The 27017-nt window shown below is 37.2% G+C and overlaps 1 protein-coding gene across 2 annotated transcripts in view; it reads left to right on the top strand.

Annotated features, from left to right (window-relative positions):
* rasgrf2a (Ras protein-specific guanine nucleotide-releasing factor 2a) overlaps positions 1–26539 on the top strand; it is a 31108-nt gene extending 4569 nt beyond the window's left edge. Inside the window, exons 2-28 of one of the 2 annotated variants that reach the window (XM_072659021.1) lie at positions 632–738; positions 2558–2705; positions 3157–3246; positions 3668–3921; positions 4069–4148; positions 4321–4514; positions 4683–4792; positions 5587–5705; positions 7172–7332; positions 8713–8779; positions 8957–9093; positions 10507–10589; positions 11313–11561; positions 14425–14517; positions 15247–15656; positions 18157–18282; positions 18910–18999; positions 19175–19281; positions 20350–20462; positions 22113–22173; positions 22600–22703; positions 23298–23382; positions 23491–23688; positions 23781–23860; positions 23956–24073; positions 24178–24246; positions 25019–26539. In XM_072659021.1, the coding sequence (XP_072515122.1) occupies positions 632–738; positions 2558–2705; positions 3157–3246; positions 3668–3921; positions 4069–4148; positions 4321–4514; positions 4683–4792; positions 5587–5705; positions 7172–7332; positions 8713–8779; positions 8957–9093; positions 10507–10589; positions 11313–11561; positions 14425–14517; positions 15247–15656; positions 18157–18282; positions 18910–18999; positions 19175–19281; positions 20350–20462; positions 22113–22173; positions 22600–22703; positions 23298–23382; positions 23491–23688; positions 23781–23860; positions 23956–24073; positions 24178–24246; positions 25019–25117 (3552 nt within the window). In that variant the 3' untranslated portion in view covers positions 25118–26539. The remainder of the gene's footprint in view (positions 1–631; positions 739–2557; positions 2706–3156; positions 3247–3667; positions 3922–4068; positions 4149–4320; positions 4515–4682; positions 4793–5586; positions 5706–7171; positions 7333–8712; positions 8780–8956; positions 9094–10506; positions 10590–11312; positions 11562–14424; positions 14518–15246; positions 15657–18156; positions 18283–18909; positions 19000–19174; positions 19282–20349; positions 20463–22112; positions 22174–22599; positions 22704–23297; positions 23383–23490; positions 23689–23780; positions 23861–23955; positions 24074–24177; positions 24247–25018) is intronic. The other variant, XM_072659022.1, reaches the window with a different exon arrangement.
* The last annotated feature ends 478 nt before the right edge of the window (positions 26540–27017 follow it).

Raw genomic sequence — 27017 nt, 5'->3', positions numbered from 1 at the left:
AGCCTGCGTCCTATAACATGCTTGCATTCTCACACAGTCTCTCTCACACTCCTAGTTAATCACTTTTGGACATTGCAAAACACACCTGAAATAAAAAAAAATCTCCTGAACATCTGCTTAAGATGAGTTGTATTTTTGGAAAATGTCAAAAGCATGACCAAGTCTAGTCTAGTCCCTGTTAAGAAGTATTGCCAATAAAATAGGATTAGGATAGGAGAATAAAAGCAGATAAACATGAACCTATTAGCCATGCTTTATGCCATCACTGAGCTGTGAAGCAGTGGAACTGTGCTCTCTGAAATGATGGCGCTCCATCCAATACTTTTGGGATGAGTTGGGGATGAGGTAGGGTGGTGATCATCCAACATCCTGACCTCAGTAACGCTCACTGAATGCAAGCAAATCCTCACAGCAATGCTCCAACATCTAGTAGAAAGTCTTCCTGGACAGTAGAGACAGTTACTCCAACAAAAGCAGCATAAACTTCCATAAAACCTTGATTTTGGAGGAAGCAATAATTGAGCAGGTGTCCCAATACTTTTGTCCATATAGTCTATGTCCTGTACATAAAATGCAGATGTTTCACAGCGTGCATTAACTAATCCTTTTTCTTTTACTGTCCCTCACTAAGCACTATTTCCTGGTCATCTTTGGCCATGACGGCCAGAAACCTCTGGAGCTGCGAACTGAAGAGGATGCAGACTGCAGTGAGTGGGTGGAAGCCATTCAGCAGGCCAGGTACAGCAATAAATGAAGGCCATTTTATTTATTTTTTTCCCTTCTGACAAAGAAGTAGCTTCAGCTTAGGTATGGCCTAGTTCACTTACATTCCAGATGTACCAAAGCTCTGAGAAGTCCAGGCTGTAGAGATGGGCAGCATTCATAAGGCTACGACACCAACATACGTCTTTCATGGCATATGTATAAAGCCATATTACAACTGTGATGAGAGTACGTTGTCATAAAGGCTGCATTTGTAAATTTTAATTGACTGTACAAAAGCCTTTATTAATATCTGTATCCCTTTTAGTGTCAGTTGTCATGAAAGGCTTATATTGGTGTTGTACAACTTAATGGAAATTCTCTTTCAGTAATGGATTCTTATTATTATTATTATTATTATTATTATTATTATATGTTAACTTATATTAATATCATGACCCTTAGATCATCACATAATTCTAATTCTTTAAACTGGAATGGTTATTCAAATACACACAATTACTAAATTAATTATAAATATTATATATTAATAATGAAATATTATATTATTATTATGGTCATTAACTTGCTACTGTGATTTCTATTTTCATCACGCACAGGAAGGAAAAACATCAAGGCAAAAAAATATATATATATTTTTAGAGGGATTTATGGAGAACTATTTCGGTGTTGGCCAGCCCAGAGAGAGAGAGAGTCAGAGAGAATCTGGACTCACTGATGATCCACACAAATCCCTGTGTTTTCCCACACATTCACCATCTGTAATTTTCAGCACTCTGAATTTTAGTGGTTCAGTGTCAGGTCACCCGCTGATGCTCTATGACACCAGTGTTTATAGATTACATCACAGTGTTGAAGATGGCATGCATAGTTCAGGACCTCTGCAATGCCATACTGGCTTTTTCCAGAGAGCTTCATTACACACACATGAATATTCTTTCACGGATACAAAAAAAATGAAAACAGTTGCAAATACCAAAACATGTACTCACAGATGGATTTCAATGATTCACTAGGCCATGCCCACTAAATGTCCCTGACATTGTCCTTGATGTTCGAGAAGCATGAGTGGGATGCATGTGCAGATTTGCTTCATTAGGGTCTCTTAGATAATCAAGATCATGACAAATAGCATGGTCCAAAAACACCAACACGACAATCCATAGAAAAAAACTAATGTAATCAGAAGTAGGTCAAAGTTTATAGTCCAAATGAACTGGACACCAGCCAAAATAAAACAATGCAGACATCACTACATTTGTTGTAAACATTAATTTTCACATCCTACAGTGTGCCACAGTAGTAGGTAGAAAACCACCTTCTAATGACATATCATACAGTACAACAGCTTTAGATGGTTGAGGCTATTTGATTTTTTGTTGTTATTTGTTTTTGGCTAGCTGGCCAAGCCTGATAGCGAACAATACTGCTAGAACATTGCACATATGCTTGCAAGTGTTTAACTGTAGAAGCTTTTTTGAAATCATCATTACAATAGAAAGAGTGAATGACGGAATGACAGAACTGAAATGACAGAAAAGACAAACAAGCTAAAGTTTGCATGGTAGTTACCTTGAACTGTTCTGTTTCTGTTCTAATAGAAACAAACAAGAATATGAAATTAATATTTATTCAAATTAAGAACATCATGGAGAGGAGCTGTGTCATTGTAATCTATCAGCAAAACTACATGTACCACTGCATCGTTATTAGAGACACTGAGTGGAACTGAAAATTATTTCAGAATTGTGAATACTTACTTGTTTGGTTTGTACATGATGTTGTTTGTGTCACTCTTTTACACTCTTTTACACCCATTCTTCATCCCATCCAGCTATTCTGACCTCATCATCGAGCGGGAGGTGCTCATGCAGAAGTACATTCACCTGGTGCAGATCTTGGAGACTGAGAAAGTGGCAGCCAATCAGCTTCGTACACAACTGGAGGACCAGGACACAGAGATCGAGAGGCTCAAGTCTGAGGTCAAACCTCTCCTCAAAATTGACAGTGACAGTCTATAGATCTGAACTTAGACACTCCAAATAAAGTGAAAAAAAGTCTTCAGTAAAGGTCTCTTGATAATCTACTGAATGTTCAGTTGCTGTTACATTATTGATGTCTGATGAGTGTTTATTTCATTTAACAAGGACCACTCCAAACAAAGTGTCTCTCACTTTTAAACAAATGAAAACATACAGAAAACAAAATTGTTTAGCCCATTTTACTCCATGTTACCTTTAAAATGTAAGTAATTTTATAGCAATTTAAAACTTGATTATCAGTGCAGTAATTGTATTGTCTTCATTATTTATTTTTTTCATTTTGAGTAAAGTTATTATTTGTGGGTTATACATTTGGCTTTGAAAGGTAAAGGAAAAACCTTTATTCCACTATGATGAGGTTAATAAGGCGATTTGTATCTTTTTTCCACAGATTGTTGTCCTGAACAAAACAAAGGAAAGAATGCTACCATATCAATCCAATCAAGAAGATGAAGACCCTGATATAAAGAAAATCAAAAAGGCATATAATCTAAATTCACTGGGTTTTTTTCTTACTTACTCACTTAGGTTCTATACTAATCATACTTGCAGTTTAGTACATTGAGTAAACATCCAAAGTTCAGGCTAGAAAAGGTAAGTGAGTCCCTGTGTTAATGGCAGTTGGCAAAAGGTTTTTCAATCAAGGAAATTAGATGATTAAATGATTGGATGAGGGCAATTTACATATTACTGAATTCATTGTCAACTCAATTAACTTTTTTTCCTCAATACAGTGCTAGTTAGAGAAAATAGTGAATGCTAACATATCTACCAACAACAACCAATGCTCATGTGGCTAATAATAAAAGCAAACGTTCCCAAGTCTGGACTTCATCATTCTGGAATGTTATCATGTTTTGGTCAAACCATACCCTTTAACTATGTGTGGGCTTTTCTTTCAGGTGCAAAGCTTCATGCGTGGATGGCTTTGTCGGAGAAAGTGGAAGATCATTGTGCAGGACTACATTTGCTCCCCCCACGCTGAAAGCATGAGAAAGAGAAACCAGATTGTCTTCAACATGGTTGAAGCTGAGACTGAATATGTGCTTCAACTGTCCATTCTGGTCAATTGTTTCCTGCGGCCGCTCAGAATGGCTGCAAGTTCCAAGAAGCCTCCAATCAGTCATGATGATGTCAGCAGCATTTTCCTAAATAGGTATTTAGATAAGATAAGCAGATAAGCCAGCCATTGTAGATGTATTGTGGTGTTATAGCAAGCATATTATATAATGTGAAAGTACAATGTATGAAGTGATCTGTTGTCTCCATTCTGATTCATATGTTTTGTTTTCTTTTTTTTAAGTGAGACTATAATGTTTCTTCATGAGATCTTTCACCAAGGACTAAAAGCGAGAATCGCCAACTGGCCAACATTAGTTTTAGGTGAGTGCCTTGGCTTTAAAATGATATTTGTGCTGCCAGGGAAAAAATAGTATTTCACCATTAAAATTTTCTTCATTTTCTTATAATTCTCTTATTTCTTATCATTAAAGCATGAACAGATCCTACAATTCAAAAAATATTATCACTGTATATTTTAAATGCCTTTTTCCAGCTGATCTCTTTGACATTTTGCTGCCAATGCTTAACATCTACCAAGAGTTTGTGCGGAACCACCAGTACAGCCTGCAGGTTCTAGCTAACTGTAAGCAGAACCGGGACTTTGACAAGCTGTTGAAGCAGTATGAGTCCAATGCTGCCTGCGAAGGCCGAATGCTGGAGACATTCCTCACCTACCCCATGTTTCAGGTAAGCAACAAGATTTCAGAACCTTTCACTGCTTAGATAATGTTCCCCTGAGTCCTTCATCAGTTTGTTTGTGCACAGTGTAAATAGACACAGTGTTAATAATAAAGAATATAAATATTTCATTGAAATGTCAAAATTGTTTAATCATTAACATTCCTTCTATTACAGATACCTCGATACATCATTACACTCCATGAATTGCTTGCCCATACACCCCATGAACATGTTGAGCGCAAGAGTCTGGAATTTGCCAAGTCAAAACTGGAGGAACTCTCCAAGTAAGTTGTGTACTAGTCATGTAGCTGTTGACAATTGCTTAATCACTGACCTCATGCTTTCTTTGAGAAATGAATAAGAAATTATTAAGATTTTTGCTAAAATGGGATCAAATTAATTAAATATAATTGGTGCAGCTCACATTCAGAAATGACGTGAAGTAAACCTTCTTTTAGGCCTCATTATGGAGTTTTGAGACCACTGGCAAGCACCATGTAGTTATATGAACATTTAAGAAAGAACAAATCTGACTATTATAATTATAAAATAAATAACATCTCATAAAAATTAGACATTTTCCAAAGAAAATAACCATCCATTCATCTATTCATCCATCCATCCAGATAGAATTGTAGTTGTAGAACTGGACAATATATCACTTCAGCATCGCCATCACAATGTATTCACCAGAAGCAAGTTTTATCTTGTAAAACATTTCTTTTACTCCAATATTCTACATTATTGGATTACTAATATCATGACATGTCGGCTCACTGACGTTAAGTGACATCTAGTAAACATTTCTGTATTTTTTAATATCACAATATATTGCTGAAAAAAAATATTGCTATGTCTTTTTTTCAATACCCTGCAGCCCAGATAGAAAGATAGACGGATAAATGGATGGATGGATGTACAGGGACATGTGGATGTTACAGCTGTGCCATTTACAAGAACTGCATTAAGTGGTTATTGAGTTATTGATCCTGGAAGAACTGTCATTGTATTATGGAACTGTTGACTGTCATTATACATTTATTTAAAAGAATGATGGCTTGTGTGTGTTTGTTTTCAGAATGATGCATGACGAAGTGAGCGACACTGAGAACATCCGTAAAAATCTTGCAATTGAGCGCATGATAGTGGAAGGCTGTGACATTCTCCTGGATACCAGCCAGACGTTTATACGGCAAGGTGAGATTAACATTGCCACACACAGAATCCTGTAGCTTAAAAAGCGTTTGTATGTCAATGCAAGGTACCTCTTTCTGTACACTTTTAAATGCCTTATCAGCTAACTCATATTTCATTTGATCTGGCATTAGGTTTTATCCAGTGTCTTCTAATTAGACTGAGTGCTAGTTTAAATTACACACACACTCTCTGAAAGCCTTCCTCACTAGGACAGCTCTGATCCATTTTCCTATTATCATTAATGGAACTTTCAGCTTCTTATTCTTGTATTTTGTGTGGATAATTATATTTCTTTTTATTATAATTATATTGTAAAGTAGCTTTGTATAGCAGTTCTGCCTTAAAAACTTTCATGCAGTGCATATGATAATAATAAAAAGAAGAATAATGAGAAGTTATTTTATTTACAAGCACATTTCAGAATACCCAAGGTCAGAGAAGAGAGCAAGGAATAATAACATATATCTTTATTCTTGCCTGTTTTTAGTTTTCTCATACTGTTATTTGTCATCGGGAAAGTGGTTTTTATGATTTTTGCTTCAGAAATCAATGGTAGAAGTGATTCCAAAATCTTTTTCTTATTTTGATGTTGGAAGTGAATTGTATTATCCATGATGGGGAAAGGTGTTTCTTCAGTTAGTTTGGGCAGGTGAAGATTTGTCTACTTTCTTTGCTCACCTATCTTACTCTGACAAACACACACATACAATTATACACATTCCTACATACACACACACCTGTACTGGCCAACTAACCCTCAGTCATTTATTATCTTTCATTATCATATTTGATATATATATATATATCATATAAGTGTTACAATTGTTAAAGTTGTAAAAGTTGTTGGTAGTGTTCAATATGTATTGAATATTTATGTTTTTCTTCCATCATATTTATATAATCTGACTTAAAATAATAATAACACCCTCCAAAGAAGGGGGGGTGTAGGAATATTAATAAGTAACAATTAATAAGTAATATTTACAAATAAACTACAATAAAATACAAAGGTAAGATTATTATTATTTATTTATCACACACACAGTCAAACACTGTACAACTAGCAGTGGAATGCTTTGATAACTGTCACATTACACAAAAGGATAAAATAATAAGGATAGTATGTATAAAATATTAAGATTAAAGCACAAATGTCAAATAAAAATAAAATAAAGGTAAGATACAAATATATACAGAGATTATAATAATTTAAAATATATAGCAAAAGGGATGGCATATTTATATATATCAGCATTGTGCAGGAGGTAATTAAGAAATAAATCATTTAAATAATTATATTATAATAAATGAAAACTAAATGGTGCCTCAGTTTATGATACCAGTGACAGACTTTTACATCTGGGAATTTATAATTGCTTATTTTGGCTGGACTTGATTGGCTGATTCTATGATGATATTAATGAGGATTTAATTTTATTATATTATTGTCCTCTATCCTTTTGCAGGCTCGCTGATCCAGCTGCCTTCGGCAGAGAAGGGGAAGCTCAGCAAGGTGCGACTGGGCTCTCTGTCTTTGCGGAAAGAGGGTGAACGCCAGTGTTTCCTATTTACCAAGCACCTCCTCATTTGCACCCGCACTTCTGGTGGCAAGCTTCATCTGCTCAAAGTGAGTCTTTTGCAGGCAACAAAACTGTTGAGGTTGTATACAGCAATACAGTACTGCCTAAGGGGGGAACAGAATGAATAACTGAATTATGAATAATTTATACATTTTCTATGCATGTGTAACAATACATAAATTTAACAAGAATATGAATAGTGTGTTTTGCAACATAATATATATGAGTGCATACCTGGTGATACAATCACCATCACTGGTGACCCTGCTCTTTGACGACTCGCAACTCGCACCCGCACAGTAGAAATGAGGAACAAAGAAAACAGAGCCCAGTGTTTGTATGTAAAGAACGTGAAGGGAATAGCATAAATAAAATAGATCACATACACATTGATAAGAGGTAAAAATACCCTGCACTGCACTGCTGACTGTTATGCTGAGGTGCTTTTTTAAACCTACAGTTTTGCACTTAACATCTAAAGCTTTACTTACAGTTTTGTCAAGCTCAAAGCTGAACCTTTTTGGAGTAAAATTAATTGCTTACATTAACTGACTAATTGACAAAAATTAATCTATAGAAAAATAGACGTTAGTGGCAGCCCTATGCTCCATGCGTGTTTAGCTGTCCAGTAGTGTTAGTGGTAGCTGAAAAGATGTAAAGGCACTTAATGGAGGAAGCATGTGCTAGCATATCTCCCAGTGGCGATAGCATCCTTTGATTGGAAGACCTAATTAGCAGAAAGACAATGGCTAAGTATACAAAAATAATCATAATTTTAATGGAGCTGAGAAACTATCCTTCTGATGTCAAAAAGTTGTTGTTACAAAGGTACAGCCAATCTGTTATCTTGCCTGTCACCAAGCCAATACAACAAACAGGTTCATGTCACAAAAGGGTCAAAATTAAATGATGTGGGGAATGTTTTCTTTGGGGCATTAATATGAATCACTTGAATATTGTTATATATATATATATTGTTGCTGACCATATTTATTCCTTAGTGGCAACAATTCTAATGGGTTTCAGCATGATAATGCACCATGTCCCAAATCAAAACCAGTCTGAAACTGGTTTCATGAATGTGACAATGAGTTATTAAGTGTTCTTCCCAGAGTCTAAATTCAGTAGAACACTTTGGGATGTGGTAGAACAGGAGATTCCAAGCATGAAAGATCTGATTTTTGTTTAAGAATTGCGTGACGCAGTATAGACCAAAATCTGAAAGGAATGATTCCAACATCTTGTGAAATCCATGCCAAGAAGAACTGATGCTGTTTTGAGAGTACAGGGAGGCCCTACCTACTAGTTTAGTGTTCCTAATAAATTGTTCAGCGAATTTAGATACAATTTATACAACTCAAAAGCACACTACTTTAAGGGAATAACTGTACAGTGACACAGCACTTGCTATATGTTGTGATTTACAGCAAGGAGGCACACTGTCTCTGATAGAATGCACCCTCATTGAAGAACTAGACTCCAGTGATGAGGACTGTAAGTACTCTGCCAGCCTACAAATTTAACTGGGTGATGAATTTTGCCTTGATTTTTGATCAGCTCACTGTCCACATTTTTACTGATTTAGTTTGGAGATTGACATAAATAGCTGTTAGATTGTTCAGATCATTACTTTGCCTTGATTTTTATGTCATGTATTTCGATATCTTGTAGATAATGCTGCAGGTCAAGGCTTTAGTCATCTGGAGTTTAAGGTTGTGGTCGAGCCAACAGATGGTCCGTCCTTTTCAGTGGTCCTGCTGGCTCCTTCTCGCCAGGAGAAGGCAGCCTGGACCAGCGATATCAGTCAGGTAGGCTTCAGTCTGCATTGGTCTTGTGTCTGTACACTACACCATAGCTATAGGAGATTAAAGGTTTTAGCCCCTATTGTCTTAAGGGTCAAAAGTGACCCACCACTATTTTTAACATCACATCAGAGCATCTCAGATTTTTCAGAGCATCTCAGAAAAAGGAGCATCTTTTTTTTCAGCTCATAATTTAATGATTTGACCTTGTGTGACCCCAACATAATACACTGCTTTTGTTCAGACTTCCATTAAAGTTGTACATCATCAGGGTACATAGATTAATTTTTGACCCATGGACAAGGGGAGTATACAGAATGTTAAGACTACACAAGGGATAATGATTGGCTGTACTCAGGACACTAGGCTGAAAGTAAGCATCATGCTTGTTTTTCTGTAATTCTCAAGATTGTAAATGCAGAGGGACTGTAGTGTGTGTACACAGACTAACATACACAAGAATAGAACACACAGAGAGTCTAGTAGAACACCAGGCCCAGTAGCAGGTGTGTCTCTGGAGTGCTGTATGTTTTGTGGTGCAGGCGAGGTTGAGGCTCTGGGGACACAGAGCTACTTGTTTTGTTTTGAAGATCAGGGTGTTTCCAGTCCCTCCCTCCACCTGCATTATCCCCACAGGGCCTGAACACTCTGTGGTGTTCGCTCAGCTCACTCAGCTATGTATGCTCCCATACTCTAGCATGTAACATTGTTTAACCATTTAACCCTGATCTTAACCTTCTATATACTCTCCTTGTCATAATGGTCAAAAATGACCCATAGAGTGAACAGCTTTTGTGGAAGAATAACCTATTATGAAGTATGAAGCTAAAATGTTTTGTGTAAATACTTTTAATAATTATATTTTCATGTTTAATAAGAGTGATGATTTTAGAGGCTAGGTGCACATTTCCCTGCTGAAAAAACAGCTTGGTTGTCCAGCTTAGCTTTTGACCAGAATAGGGTATTTTTTGTTTGAGTTTGATAGATTAGATTAACAGGCATTAGTTAACAGGCATGACCAGTCTGACCAAGAAAATGACCAGTATGATCAAGCTGGTTGATTAGCATAACCACATTGGTCGACCAACATGATCCCACTGGCCCACCAGTATTATCATCTTAAAAAAACTGATCTACTATCCCACCACTTTGACCAGCTTGACGGTCACCTTGGACGAGTTTGTCATGTTGATAGATCATCTAGTCCATCAAATTCAAATAAAACATACGCTATGCTGGTCATGAGCTGGTTAGCCAACTGCATGACCAGTATACCATCTGAACCATCTGAAACAAGCTATCAGCAAAAACAGGTCTTGAGCTGGATTTTTCCGAATGGCAATACAATGAAAGGGAAGTGAAAATATTGACAGATAAATATACATTGTTTTTCTTCCTGTTTCTGGGTCTCTCATGAAGTGCATCGACAATATTCGCTGCAATGGCCTGATGACCAGTGTGTTTGAGGAGAACTCTAAAGTCACTGTGCCTCACATGCTCAAGTAAGATATTCAGCAAGATACATTTACAATAGCATTTATTTTAAACTGCTAATATGGATAGCAAATGAAGGGGGGGGGTCATTCTGCGTTATTTATTTTAAACTTGAAGGGAAAGCTAAGTGTATCATATATTTGATACAGTTTTTAAACTTCTGAAACATCCGTATGATAAAGCATTTCTTAAATTGGTAATAAATAAATTTGAAATTACATAAATAAGTATATATTTTATACATGCACCAGAAACATACTTACAGATTTCTAAGTTGGAAATCACTTAAGTAAAATGCAAAGGCAACTTATAGTATTAGGTGTTAAAAATTGTATTCTACAGGTTTTAGTTTGTTTAAAAATGTTGTAAACAATAAATACTGAATGTATTAAATAGTATACAAAATGAAAGTCTATATGAAAGTGTATATTTAGTTTCTTAAATAATTAGTCAGAAGGTAAAATAAACACTAGACTTTTGCCAATTATTTGATGGTTCAGGCTTTAACGGGTTAAAACACACTATTAGTTATTTTACTACGGGCCCTCCTGAGTTCAAGTGATGTGACAGTGTGGAACTCTTGTAGAAATCATAACTCTTAAGAAACCCTTTCCAACTGACTTTCCAAGTGGAAATTATGATTCAAGACAAGGCCAAGTTTCTGTGTGGCCATAAGGTTAAAGAATTGGTAATGTTGCTCATCAAACAAAGTCTGTGTCTACACCTTGCAGGTCTGACATCCGGCTACACAAAGATGATGTGGATATTTGCTTCAGCAAGACGCTGAACTCCTGCAAAGTGCCACAAATCCGCTACGCCAGTGTGGAGCGGCTTCTGGAGAGGCTGACCGACCTGCGTTTCCTTTCCATTGACTTCCTTAACACCTTCCTGCACACATATCGCATCTTCACCACCGCAGCCGTGGTCATGGACAAGCTGGCTGACATCTACAAGAAGCCTTTTACCTCCATCCCTGTCAGGTCAGGCCTGTGATTATATCACAAGATTGGTATTGTGTTGATAATTTGAATTGCAATGCTAATAAATGTGGACTATTCATTTTAATCCGGCATTGGCAATATTCACATTTCTGGTTAATTTTAATGTAATTATTATTTTTTTAAATTTGAGTTATGAGTTATTTTAAAATATTGAGTTATTTATTCAAATTGAGTTCTATTTCATGGTTTTTATCTTGTGTGTTTAACACAGGTCTGTTTTTATCCTCAATTTAACACCTTTAAGAACAACTATTGGTCAAATTAATAGTCAATTCCTGTCCTTTTATCTCAGTTAGGTCAAATCAAAGTAAACCACAGTCTTTATTGCATCATTAATAGTTAACTCTGTTGAACTGGTGGAACTAATTAGCAAAATGAATCTTATATTATACACTGTTAGTTCACTTGGCAAATTTACCACACTAAGTATAACAGCAGGATAACTAGTAGATTAACGTTGTAGTTAAGATTGTTAAATTCAGCAAAGCTTATTAGTGTATCTGATGAAGTGTTTATACATTATTACTTGCCACCTCTGTCTTTTACTGCTGTCTATTACCAGCCTTGCACATCAGGATGAGGTTTTCTGGAGAATTTCTCGAAACAAAAATGTTTCAGTTCATGTATATTTCTGGTGTGTCTTGCTTCAGTGGTCTGTTGCACCTAACTTTCCCAGCATTACAGTGAGTCTGAGGCCAGCACTCTTCATTCTAAAACACATAATTTATTTTCACTTTCTTGTGATTTACTTGTATGCTTTGGGTTGCTGGTATATGACATGTCCAAATGTCCAATTTTTCTGAATGTGCAGTTAATAATATTAATAATTTGCTTAGGCATGAGGGTTTTATTCTATTTTTGCCCAGTTGCTGTTTCCAGAAACAACTGAGCCTTTGTGGATGTGGATGTAGTGGCAATTTCATTGTCCAACAGTGAGGAGTCCCATTCTTAACACAATTGCAAGTGAAAAATGATATACTTCAGATGCTTTAGAAGATCTGTTCTCCAAATCCCCTCAACTCCTTCAGAAGGCCACTGTTGCCAGTCTAGAGTGCGAGTAAAATTCAGAGCGGCAGCTGTAGTCAGATATATCTGGAGGTTGTTACGAGGTTGTTGAAACGGGTTATTAAAAATATGTGAGATATGGCAAATGTGGCATGGGAGCTTGAGATTACAGTCCATTACTTGAGTGTCACTGCAAGTGCATGTAAATTGGCAGTCCTGTGGTTGCAAATAGAAATTGTGGTGAAGTGCAAGAGATGCCTGAATATCTTTAGCTGTTGACAAGGGTTCTTGGGTTCAAGGGTTTTTATCTATTTGCCATCTCCATTGACTCGCGCTTCTTCAGATATGTGTCATACCTACGTTACAAAAGTGGAAACGAAGAAGGATCCGAATTTTGGATCGGAATGCACCCTCAGCTTGGTTATCCCAAGTGTGCTAATCAGCTAGCCATGCTAACTTTACAGTATAAAATGTTTTCTGAGATGTTTGAACAAAAAATGAACAAAAATATAATATTATATTATAATATTTTCTGTTGTTATTAGCCATGTAGCCACCCTTCCTCAGCTAGCTAGTAGGCTGGAACAGTAAAGTAATGAGGCATAATATTACAGACGGTGATGTTTACAATGTAAAGACCAGCAAATTGAATGTTTTATTTTTTAAATATTCAACTTTTTTATATTTAAAAAAGAGAAATGCATCAGGATGCAGTGATTACTGGGTTCAGCCACCAGAGTTGACACTAAGGGTCATTTGATATCTTGCCCCAGAAGGCTTGTGTAACAAGGGTTTGTTAGGCAAACAGTTTAAGCCCTTGCACCCTTCTAAAACATCCTTTACATAGTTCTCAGTATGCATTGTTGCTGAATCTCTTTAATCTTAATAAGTCATTCATGTATACATTTCGAGTGTTCCAAAAGGTTCACAACTTCTTACAGCTGTGTCATGATACCAGAAATTTGGTAGTCTATACCAATACCACTGAAATTCTACTGAACTTCTACCAATACCACTGTAATTCTCTATTTTCAAATCCAATTTGATTACCACAAAAAAATAAAAAACCAATTAAAGAAATGTATTTCAACATCAACAGGAAGATAGGAAGGCAGGAAGGCACCCAGTCATGTCTAAGACGAATGTTAGTCAGCAAGCTACTTCCTGTTTCTGACAAAGCCTTTGTCAAGCATTAAAATACAAGCTAATGTCTGTATCGTTTAAATAACAGTGTGAAAAACTGAAGTAGCAGTATGCCTGTTTTCCACACTATTATGGTTCAACTTTAGCAGTTCGTTGTGTGCACGTCAAGCCATACCAGGGGCCATTATTGATGCAATGGTCATTGCATGCCTTGCAATCTTTTCCTACACGATAGCTGTTGCTGTATGCTCACAGACTCATCCCCGCCTCCGACAGAGAGCAGACAAGAGAACAGAAGAGCTCAACAGGCTAAAATCAACATCTCTGCTAAAAGGTCATGTCCATATAATGTGCTATAAATCAATAACCTAATTATCATGGCCTAATTGCAATAAGTCCCTTATTCAGGTTTTCTGTGCTTTTTGATGAATGAAATCCTGCATGTGTTTGAAAAAATACTTGTAGCGCAGTAGTGCAGGCCAATCTATAATTATATTATAGATTATATGCGTAATATTTTGTCCACATTGTGCAGTGCTGGTGTACAGTGTAAGGAACAAATATAAAAGTATGTAAACTAAATCAGGTATAGACCTACATGTGTTCCTGTGTAATAGCAGTAGGTACAGTATGGTTGGCCCTAACCCAAACCCTCCTCCCTTCCTCCCTGCTTCACTCTCACTGTCACTCACAGGATTCAGTACCACTCATCTGACCGTTTGTCCATCTCCTCCATCTGTCCAGACTACAGTCTGAAGATCACAAGGCTTGCCCTGGACCAGTCTAAGTAAACACATTGTGCCTGTCTGTCTCTCCTTCCCCTCCTCCATGTTCTCCTCCTGGTGATCTTCTGTGTGTCATACCTTTCTACTTATATATATATATATAGAGAGAGTAAACCATAAAAACACTGTGCAAGATAAAGATGTAAAATTAGCTGCTATATGATGAGATGAGATATAAGGGAATAGTATTCTAGAGTTTTGGGCCTGCCACACTAAAAGCTCCAAATCTCCAAATGTGTGGAAAAAAAAGTGCCAGTCAGGTCTCTTATAAGGTCAGACTTATCAGGTCTGACCATATAAGTAACTATAATAAACCATAATAAGTAAAGTAAACAATAATGTGTTTTGTACTGTATATGGAAGTAAACAGGGAGACCGTGTAATCGTATCATAGAAGGCATTAAATGTTTCTGTAGTGTGTGAGCACTAGGAGCTACATTCAGGACATTTATATTTAAGGCATTTAGCAGATGCTCTTATCCATAGCGACTTACAAAAGTGTTGTTTACTCAGGAAATATCCTTAGCTAGTTTGTAGAGACTAGGATCCAAACGATAGCTCTAAACTTAGATGCTACAAAATCCAGTCGTTAAGAACTCAGCTCAAGATTTGGAGATCTGGATCTGTTTTTTTTTTTTTAAGCAGTTCTGAATGTTCTGAATATTCATTTATATCTCTCTGTCTTTCCTCCTCACTCTGTCCCTACCTTTGCACCTATTCTTTCCCCTCAGGTCTCTTGAGCTCTTCTTTGCAACTAACCAGGGCCCCTGGGGTAGCGAGCACCTGAACAACAAGTCCCCCCGACTGTCACGCAAGTTCTCCTCACCCCCACCCCTCTCCATCCCCTCTCGCACCTCCTCGCCTGTGCACTCCCGCAAGCTCTCGCTCAGCTCCCCAGTGGGAGGCGGGAGGACAGGAGCTTTGGACCTTTCAGCTGCCGCCTCGTCCTCTGCTGCCAGCAGTCCCACCTCCACCTATAACCCTGTGGTCTCTTCCCCTCCACCCACCTGCACGAAGGCCCCACTAGACCTCAGCCGGGGCCCCAGCTCACCTGAGCTGGTCCCCACCACACCAGAGGAGGGGGGCGAGCTGCCCCGGATAGACGCTTTCTGTGGCAAACTAAGGAGAAGCATCCGACGGGGTAAGTGTCATCCTCAGTGAGTGTACCCGGGTTGAGGCTACACCAACTGGCTATTTAATCAAGTCTCTTTAACCCTTGTGTTGTCTGAAGAGTCTGAAATGACACGTCCCCCTGTTTAATAGAGAGAAAATTATAACCTAAATTATCTTTTTATGTTGGAATTTAATAACTTTTCCCCAACAATAGAGAAAGTGAAACATTATCTTTAAACAACACCATGAAGTTGTACACCACCAAAGTAAATGCATTGGCTTCAGATCAAATATAGTGAATAATGCAGGCACAGTGCCTTTAGTAGTCTGGCGCCCCTTTTTTTTTTGACTGGTGCAAGCCACCGTCAATGCAGCACCCATCTAGTTAATTTAGTTTGGGATTTATTTTGGGATTTCGCCAAAAACAACAACACCCCTGTGTGTCCCGAAGGATGCACTACAGCCACATGGCCTGAATCAGCAGCATCACTGCAAATCTCAGAGCACACACTGGAGCACCTGCATGCCCCCTTGACAGCTCTGCCAGAGCCGCAGCCTGATAGCTGACCTAACCAGGCAGTCACCGTATACCTCATCAGTGCTGCAGATACATTTTGCATAATGCAGTCCTCCTCAAGGGTCCAACAGTGGCAGCATGGCAGGCCTGGGTATTTAACCCAATCTGTCATGATAACGTTTGGCATAAAGCACAAGTGCTACTAAAAAATCACAAGTACAATAGTCATAACTGCTGACCATTGCTGGTGTTCCATTGTGCACACATGCAGCTTGTAAAATGTCTACACTGGATTTAAAATGAATCAGTCACGATACGATTAATATATAGAATATCAGTTTTTATTGAATAATTTAGGCATAACTAGCCATCTTCTACTTGCCGTCTGCCCATTTGTGGGAACATGAGTAATTCAACAATTGGCTACCCAATTGCTTCTTGGCTTGTTGTGTTTTATTGCATCAGTAGTTCATATACAAAAAATCTAACAAATGGACAAGTATTGATTGTATATGTGGCACTTCTCTGGATCTGGTATCAGAGCAAAAAGTGTTAATGCCAGTAAAGCAGAAAACCTAGAATATATAAAGCATAACAGATATATAGCAAAACATAAAGCAGGTCATTATTAGCTGTTAAATTGTTAAGAAGTAGGAACTTGTAAACAACCTGCCAAACCACATAAGGCACAATTACAGTGCAAATACACTTAACCTGAACTGACAGCACATGGATTTACTTAATGCAAGCAAAAAAGCCCTCTCAAAGACAAAGGAACACATGCGCATATGAATATGAACTTCACAGGTCAGTTGGCTTTTAAACAAACAGTATTCTAATCCTTACTCTAAACCCTAACTCATAATATAGATGAGTTGCATTATGTAAGAGCTGTGTAGCCTGTTAACTGCCTTCTGCCAGTCTGCCAGACTACAGAGTTTTATATGGGAAGGTTATTTAATCACTCAGAATAAATGTATGTGCAAAGATAATGGCACATTAAAAAGTTTTTTTTCTTCCAATATGTTAAATTCAGAAAATAAACATGAATTGTGCTTTAAAATGTGAAGAAAATGCAATATTAAGTTTTGTAGATCACAACTAGTTTTTTATTTTAGGCCTGACTTTGCCTGAGAAGGGTTAATGTCACTTTGTGATGCATTCTTGGAGAGGGACTCCTAAAGGATTCCCACAAACAACTAATAAATGTAGATGGCTCTTACTGAGCATTTCAGATATGCAATGACTGCCTGAATAGCCTTCCTTAATTCTGGTTTTACTGTTATCATGATTAGGAGAAAATTAGCATTGTTTTATACCACAGTTATATATTACAAATTTAGATTTTTTTTGCAATATCACCCACCCATGTCTAAAAGGTTCTCCTATCAATGTTCCTATAGTGTTTCTTTTAAATTGCTAAGTCTTTGATTAAAGGAGCATACCTAGACATTCCACTATGGATTCATGAATACATATTAGCAGTGTTAGTGGATCAGGTACTTTAAGAACATAAAATATTTTGTTATATTTTGTTATTATAATTTTCATTCCTGGATGAAACAGATTATGCCATTTGCTCTGCTGCCACCAAGAGGACAAGTATACAATGTTGTAATTTCTACCCAAAACACTTTACACCAGAAATGATGGCCTTTATTACTAACCATCTTTATACTACATTGTACATTGGCTATGCTGTTATGAATGTACTGCATACAATGTTTAAATATTCTTAAATATTTCTTAAATGTGTAATTGCACATAAAGTTCTACAAAGGGTTCTTTAAGAGATGCCATAGGAACATTTTGTAAAAGTGATGAATGTGTAAAGAAAGTTTAACAGGTTCAAAGCAGTCGATTTAAAGGCTCTTTGTTAATATAAAGGTCCTTCAAACTCACTTTTCCTAATTACTGATTGTGTAAAGCCGCTTTGAGCCGCTTAAAGCCATTTGACTTGACTATTACATTACATCATTTTAATAAAGCAGGGTATTTTGTGTCTTGACAGCTGTGTTAGAGTCTGTGTCATTGGACAAGTTCATCCCAGAGACGCCCACTTCCGCAGAGGCAGGAGACATGTCCCCATGCCGCTCACCGTCAACCCCCCGACACCTCCGCTACAGACCACCAGGAGGTATAGGATTTGGCATTACTCCTAAATATTTTCATTAAATGGATATATTCCCTAGCATTTGTACATACCATAGCTGTTATTTGGTCATAAAATGAACTTTCTGGTTTACTGTAACGTTAAAAAGAGATATTGTAATGTATTTACCTATCCATACATTAGGATTATCTGTTAAATTACTCCCAAAAAATGTGGCACTAGCATGTTTTTCCATCATTTGTATGCTCTGTTTGCAATTCATCAATTCATTATTACCAAAACACTGTAATGCAGAATCAGCTGTAATAGTAAAAGGTAAAATATTCTGGTAAAGAAAAGGAAAAGAAACCTAGTCAGCTGAGTAACCAGTTTAAGATACATTTTGATATGTTTGATTTTAGCATGATAACCAACATGTTATGATTATTAATAGTATTGTATTTTATCTTTTTGTATCATTTTCATCATTTTTATCATTTATATAATTTTTTATATCAATAAATTTTATATCAATAAATGGTTTTATTATTTTTTAAAAAGGTTCTCGTCTACTATACCCTGACTTCAACATCGAAATGTTGTGATCATTTTTGTTTTCTTTGAAAGTTGTCATGTTATTTGACACACTTTTACCCTGTTGGGTTCCGACAGGGCAGTCTACAGAAAACACGCGCTGCGCCATGTCCCCCGCCTCTGCTTTCGCTATTGCCACGGCTGCAGCTGGACACAGTGGCCCGCAAGGTCAGACGGCGCTGATGCACTCGGACAGCTTCCCACGACTCTGTTACACATCCCCTGCTGGGTCGTTGTCCGATATGACAAGGCCTTGAAGGGTGGCTAGCTTTCCTCTAAACCTCTGTAAACACAATGTGTGTTATGTTAAATTTAATGCTGCTGTATCACTCACTCTCACTAGGTTTTACCAACCCGGAGAAGTCATATGACAAGGAGTTCCTCATCCGCAGGGCAGCCACAAACAGGGTGCTCAACGTTCTGCGACACTGGGTTTCCAAGCACTCACAGGTGATTTTCTTTTTTTTTTTATCAACTTAATACTAATCCATTTTTTTCGCATATGAATCTTGTTTTTGCCTCTGAATAACCCAATTGCTGCCATTAGTTTACATTACCATTCATTGCCAATGGATTACATTGAATTGAAAATCTTTTAAGATGGCACAAGGTTTAATATAGTGATTAATAAAGTCTGTTAACAGTAGGCTGTAGTGACCAAGCAAACATTTTGCAGCATCAGACATGACTCGGCCTATTAGATGTTTAAATGGCTTTATGAATACCTACAAACAGAAACGGATTAATGACACAGATAATGATTCTGAATTTTAAAGCTACACAGAATTCTCTAAATTTTATTCCAGAATTCAGTACTGTGCAAAACTCTTAGGTCCCTGTGAAAATAAAGTGTTTATTTCCTCAGTAAAACACTAATATTAGAATAAATACAAATAACAGCGGTTTTGCATCACTGTGTTCATTAACACATCTCCAAAGCTCTCCTAATGGGAATCGAGTATTATTTATAGTTATCATCCAATACCGGGTTTGGTAAATCATTGCTTAATAATGTTAAATCACATGAACTCATGATGGAACTGAACACAGTAGCTGGGCAAGTCCATGCTTTTTACTGTATTTGTGTTCACCTGCATCTGTTCACATTTGATCTGCTTTTAAACAATGTGCTTAGGTGCTGCACAGTGTTTGTGGGAAAATTCCTGCTTTAGTTGGAATACTGTCAACAGCGAGTAGAGATACAGCGAGTTGCCCCACACCTTTACTTGGTAGCCACTGTCAGACTTGCTTTGCTTCTCTGCCCCATGCCGTGCATGGTGACAATGGCAGTGAAATGTCAGCAGCCACCCAACCCAACCCCCCGGGGCTCTGCACTGTTAACCTCAGTGTCCATCTTTGTCAGGGCAGGGGTGAAGCCAAGGTTTTAGCAAGCGACTAGTGGGATGAGGCTCAGAGGGGGGTTCTTGTCTTCTTTCAAACATAAGCTGACCTGCTGTGTTTATTACAAGTTGCATATTACAGGCTGTAATGTAAAGTGTATGTTTGTATACTGCACAGGACTTTGATACGAATGGTGAACTAAAGGCTGGAGTTTTTACTCTGCTGGAGGAGGTACTGAGAGATCCTGACCTGTTGCCTCAGGAGAGAAAAGCTACAGCCAACATACTAAGGTTAAATCTGAGGAAATTGCATTCATATTCAGTATATTATGACTTGTGCATTTACCAGTTACACTCATCATATATGTGCATTTTGTAGTTGTACAGTTATAGCTTATCTGTTGCTGCACAATCTGTCAGACACTTTCTACCCAACCCAAACATGGAATTGGACCACCACAGGGCCACCACTGCCTTTATCGTATATAAATGGTAGACCTTTCACAGCACAGCAGTGACCTTGACATGTTAGTAGCATGTTAGTGTGTGTTACACTGGTAACCGTGTGCCGGGCACATCAGTGCTGCTGTGTATATCTTATAGATCACAACAATACATAGAACACATATCAGATGTTGAAAGTGAGTGTCTACAATTTGTAGCATCCCCTCTTCTTTTAACAACAATCTATAAACGTTTGGGAAGTAAGGAGACCAATTGCTGGAGTTTTGGGAGAGGAATGTCCCATTCTTGTCTGATGTAGGACTGTAGCTACTGCCTCTGTAGCTACTGTCTTCTTTGCCGGATTTTTCTGTTTCATGAAGTACCAGATAGTTTCTCTTGGTGAAAGGTCTGACCTGCAGGTCAGGCCTCTTCAGCACCATGACTCCTCTTTTGCGAAGCCATGCTGTTGTGATTGATGCAGTATGTGGATTAGCATTGTCTTGCTGAAATATGCAGACCTTTCCTGGAAAGGAAGAATGGGACCATATGTTTTTAAACCTTTATAAACTGTTCAGCATTTATAGCGCTTTTCCAGATGTGTAAACTGCCCACACCATAGGCACTAATGTAACCTCATACCATCAGAGATGTAGCTTTTGAACTGTGCGGATTTCTTTCCGCAGACATGTTGTAGTGGTATCTACAAAGAATTTAAAATTTTGATTCGTCTAACCCTTATACCCTGAACAATATTTAATTTTGCCTCAGTCCATTTGAAATGAGCCATGCAGTGATTTCCAGTAGAGAATCCTGCCTATTTTTAATACAGCGCTGCCTGAGGGCCTGAAGATCACAAGCATTCAATATTGACCGTCCTGTTCCACAATGTTTAGATGTAGTTTTTAGTGTTCTATGTTCTGTTGTGAATAAAATATGGTTCACTGAGATTTGCATTTGTTTTTATTTATATTTATCTATTTACATTTTACATAGCATCCCAACTTTTTGGGAATTTGGGTGGTAAATATTTAACGCCAAGTGGGAAAGACAAAGACCATAGTGGCAAGGAACCACATGTGCACACCACATATGTGTACTATTATAATCATTGATATGTTTAGCAGCAGTGATATAAATAATTAAAAGCAATAATATTAATAATATTAATAATATTAAAAGCAATGATGACGGTTAATAATACGAAGAAAAATAGCAGCAATTATATTAATAATTGAATGACCAGAACTATCACCTGCACAACCTATTAGATTTAGCTTACACTAACAATTAACATTACTCACACTAATGAAACATGCAATTCACAGGGTTGCATCTAGCTTTAGGGAACATATACAGTTGCCTTGGGCCTCCAGGCTGTTGTGGGCATCCTCATTTAACAGTGAAATCTTGCCTTGTGTGCTTATCTACAGCACAGATGGAAATGAAGAGTGTGACTATGGTCCATAACTCTGTAGTCATCCTTCTCTTCTTCTTCAGTGCCCTTTCTCAAGAAGACCAAGATGACTCCCAGCTGAAAATTGAAGATATTCTCCAAATGGTAAATTATTAAGCATAAAAGTATGTGTGCTTCACTGTGAATGCTAATTGTAGGGGGGTAGTAATGATTAGGACATATAATCAGTCTCTGTTTATTTGGTTTGTTCTTGAATTGTGGAACAGAAAACTTGTCCACTACTTCACTTCATCTTGGTAAGCCAAGCGCCAGTGTGATGAGAAACCAGAGCTATAGATCCTATGTGCATCTCCTTCACATATCTGGTTGTGTATTAGCCCAAACAAATAATCACTTCTGATTATTGAGCTGATCTGCTAGTCTTGATAATGGTAGTAACTGGTTTAACTGGTTTAATCTGTGTAACCAGTGATACGGTTTATAATCATGTAATTAGTACAGCTCATTTAGCACTTGTGTTTTAACTGAATATGATAATAATCTCCCTGTCCTTTGTATGTGTGCTTCTAGGCTGAATACCCCAAAACAGAGTGTTTTGAGTCCCTCTCTGCCATGGAGCTCGCAGAGCAGATCACCTTACTGGACCACATTGTATTCAGAAGTATTCCTTATGAGTGAGTACCCTTCAATGCCAAGACTGTCTAACTGTCTAATATCACAAATGGCTCCCGACTCTATACATGGTCAGGAAATAATGGGTCCAACATTCAAATAGTGCTTTAAAGCAACAGTATGTATCATTTTACCTTAAAAACACGGCTTCAAAATCATTGTGATGCTCCACTGACTGTAGTAGGGAGAACAGCGTCTTTATCGTTGCTACTTCAGGCTTAGCAAGCTGCTACCTGCCCTATGTAACTTTAGTGAAGTGGGCAGGGCAACATTGTAATGCTGCATAACCCAAGTCCAATTTATGTAAAATCCTGTAATACTGCCCCCATATTGCCTCAGTCCACATGCTTCTTTCGAATCCAGTGATTGTTCTGTATCTCTCAGCTTGTCCAGGCATGCAAAAAAGTGTATCAAAGCACAAATTGCAATTCCCTACTGTAGGAGCAACAAATACAAATTGTTGCATAATGTATTTTTAAATGTATCTCATAGTATCTCATAAATAATGGTATGTAATCTAATGTTATAATACTGTATTAAAATTTAAAAGAAAATGATTGCCTTCCTGTCATCACAAACCTGTTGCTCTCCAATAGGGAGTTTCTTGGTCAAGGTTGGATGAAAGTGGACAAAAATGAGAAGACTCCATACATCATGAAGACTAGCCAGCACTTCAATGATGTAAGCAAGTATTAGAAACAGAAAGCAAAAGCAGCCATATGCTATCAAGTAAAGCATGTTTAATTATTGATCATCCCTCTCTCACTCACTCTTTCTCTCTCTCTTTAGATGAGTAATCTGGTTGCATCTCAGATAATGACCCACACAGATGTGGGATCCAGGGCCAGCTCGATTGAGAAATGGCTGGCTGTTGCTGATATCTGTCGCTGCCTCAACAACTACAACGGAGTGCTGGAGATTACTTCCGCTCTCAATCGCAGTGCCATCTACAGGCTGAAGAAGACCTGGGCCAAGGTCTGCAAGCAGGTGAGTGCAGCTTCAGTTGCTTTTGTAAAGATGAATTGGTCTAAAATGAATGGAAAGTTGATTTATTAAGACAAAGATTTATTTCCTCATAGACCAAAGCACTTATGGACAGGTTGCAGAAAATAGTCTCATCTGAAGGGAGATTTAAAAACCTGAGGGAAACCCTGAAAAAGTATGTTTGTATTTTATACAGAGCTGTTTTCAATTAAAAAATACTACAGTGATACAATAATGGTGTTTTGTGTTTACAATATTTTTCACTCACAGCTGCAATCCTCCATGTGTACCCTATTTGGGAATGTATCTAACAGACCTGGCATTTATTGAAGAGGGTACACCCAACTTCACAGAGGAGGGGCTTGTTAATTTTTCCAAAATGAGGATGGTAGGCATGAGTCTCCTGAGACATATCACATTTGTGCACTGCTCAGTGTGTGACACTAATAAAGAATTCTCTCTATGTAAATGCTCTTTGGTTATGTCCTGCAGATTTCTCACATCATAAGAGAGATACGGCAGTTCCAGCAGAGTCCCTACCGGATAGAACACCAAGCTAAGGTATTTTACTTTAATTGCTGTCTTTGTTGCTAAAGAGGTTACTGTGGTGGGCTCCAGTCTGACTCACATAAGAGTTTAAGCTTTTTTCCAACCATTCAGTAATGCTTTCTATTCAGCAGCTCACTGTAAAGAATATCCTAGCAAAATCATATTGAATCTAGTCGAATTATCTGCTATTTCTCATGTTTTTACATTGCTCTATGAATATTATAAGACTATGACTAAGTCATTTTACTTGTTTAAGGTAACTGTATTTAAATTTGGTCTTATTCCACTGGCAGATCATTTTGCTTCTTCAAGAGGTATTTCTTGTCAAGAGCTTCCCGAATTTAGCAAAATTATCTCAATAATCTCAATCTCAAGTCTTGCATGTCTTGTATTCCTTGTTCAGTGGGGACAGATATCCTACTCTTTAATATCACTTTACAGTTTACACACATTTTAATTCTTTCAGTTGATGGTACTCATTACTTCATACAATCCAATCTATACATCACTCTGTACCATAACATCATATGATTAAATCTTTAAAAGTAATTACAAGATTTTATATAAGATTCACCCACTTTAGGGATTGCCAGACTGACAGACTAAAGATTGACCACAGACACTTGTTTACCTTCATATTAGTGATAAAAGCTGACATTCTAAACCTGACTTTGAGGTTTACAATGCAGGAATAGACATTGTGATCTAGAGCGTGATTAACACACCTGAGCTACTGAGATTATTTATTCTTTTAAAAATTACAATCATCCTGTTTTCTGACCAGGTGACACAGTTCCTGTTGGACAAAGCCTTTGTTATGGATGAGGACACTCTGTACGATTTGTCTCTAAAGATCGAACCAAGACTGCCCCATGCCAACTGACAACTGACGTGCTGTAGCACTTATGCTGCACCAATGCTGGAAAAGAACATACAATGGATGATTTTTTTTTATTGTCCCCAGTTTGCCAGTAAACACTGATGTGGGAATGAGGTTTGAAGCAGTTAATAGTGGAGCCAAGCACACATGCTGTGGCAACAACAAGGGAACCATGGCTATCATTCCAGAAGCATTCCATAGGAGCATTTTTATACATTAGTACAGCGATGTCATGAAACCAATATCCCTCAGCTTTGTTACTGTCAATCCAAATGTTACAATTTTTGCGACAGAATACAAAACATTCTTTTTATCTGGTTGTTATGAGTGTTCTGTTGTATAAGTGAAATTTAGATGTTTATTCACAATACTCAGGTCATAATGTGCCTTTATCTAAATGCAAAATATAGGAGTGACCATTTCATACTAATAGATATTTAGGATTGTAATTTTAGGATTTTTGGTCACTAAAAATGTCAAAACTCAACAATGGCATCACACTACTAGCCTGGCCTTTATGAAGAGGATCACATTTTAGCATTGTTGTTGACCTCTTTTTATCAGTTTTTAAATAGCCAACTAAGTGTTCAGTATGGTAGGGTGACATACCAGACAATGTTTAGGGTGAAACCCTGCAAAGCTTTGTTTTCTTTGAATTCATCCTAAATAGCATATGCGATGATGTTATTTATGTAAAAAAAATCATTATTTGTTTTACCTGATTTCAGCAATGGCAAGTTATTGAGTATAAACTCTTTTTTTTAAAAAGCAAAGAATTCTGCTTTAATTTAGTATTTAGTCATTTATCTGTTTATGTTTATACAATTGTTTCATAGTTTTACGCATGTTGTTTTAATAGCATGGATTTAGTTTAATTGCATTCTGCTCCTAATTGTTAAAACATTTGTAGCAAACACAAACGCAAATTGTGTGAATGGATTTACTCTAGAATTTGAACACCTCTGCCAATACTTCAGGTTTTGTAGTGTTTCAGAGCTCCAAATTAATCTTTAGAAGTATTTATGGATCATATGTTTTACCCTTATTTCACTGTAAAAAAAATTCTTGTTACAAATTTACATAGATTTCGATTTACACAAATAATTTAATTAGTTCAGCACATGACATAAATATATGTCATGACATTAATATATGTATTTTTTCTGTGTATTTATTTGTTCTTTTGATTTTTTAATTAAAATATAAAGAAAGAATTTAGCATGTCCTGCACAATATAATTGCTTCTGTTTTTATACAGTGCTGCAGAGTTGTATGTAAGCCAATGCGGTCAGTCAATGGAGGTGCCTAATAGATTCAAAGTCTTCACTTTTATATGTGTTCTAACAGTCTATGTTTGTTTCTGTTTTTCCATAGGCATCCATAACATTACATTCACAGAGTAGGCATTGTATATGTAATAAAATATCTTCAATTGTTACTAGATTTTTTAAATTGTTTTAATTTATTAGTCAATGCCTTGTCTATACATATATTTTGGACACCCAGTTGTAAAATCTCTTAGTTTGTCGGCTTTGATTGAAACATTAGGACTGCTTGAGAATTATCATTTAGAATTGTCAAGTGATGACAAGTTTAGAGCATAATAATTTTTTTGACTTCTCAAACCTTGTGTTAATATTCCAACTATGCTGTCCTCTGAGCAGTTAAATGAGAATTAAGATAATGGACAGCTCAATTGTTACTGTACAAAATGTCCTCAAGAACATACCTTGTAAGACCTCAAGCAAGGTAAAATCTGTAAGACAGAAACAAAGACAGATCTGCTTGCATTCTGACCAGAAAGGCAAAGAAAAATCCCTGTATGACAGCAAAGGACATGAAGGATGTTTTTGGCATATTTTGAGTTGAGGTGAATTTATTTAGTTGAGTTATACTGACTGCA

Source organism: Salminus brasiliensis, chromosome 16 (genome assembly GCF_030463535.1).
Source record: "Salminus brasiliensis chromosome 16, fSalBra1.hap2, whole genome shotgun sequence".
NCBI classification, from domain to species: Eukaryota; Metazoa; Chordata; class Actinopteri; order Characiformes; family Bryconidae; genus Salminus; species Salminus brasiliensis.
The sequence above is the reverse complement of the archived record's forward strand: the minus strand, read 5'-3'. Positions and strand labels throughout refer to the sequence as shown.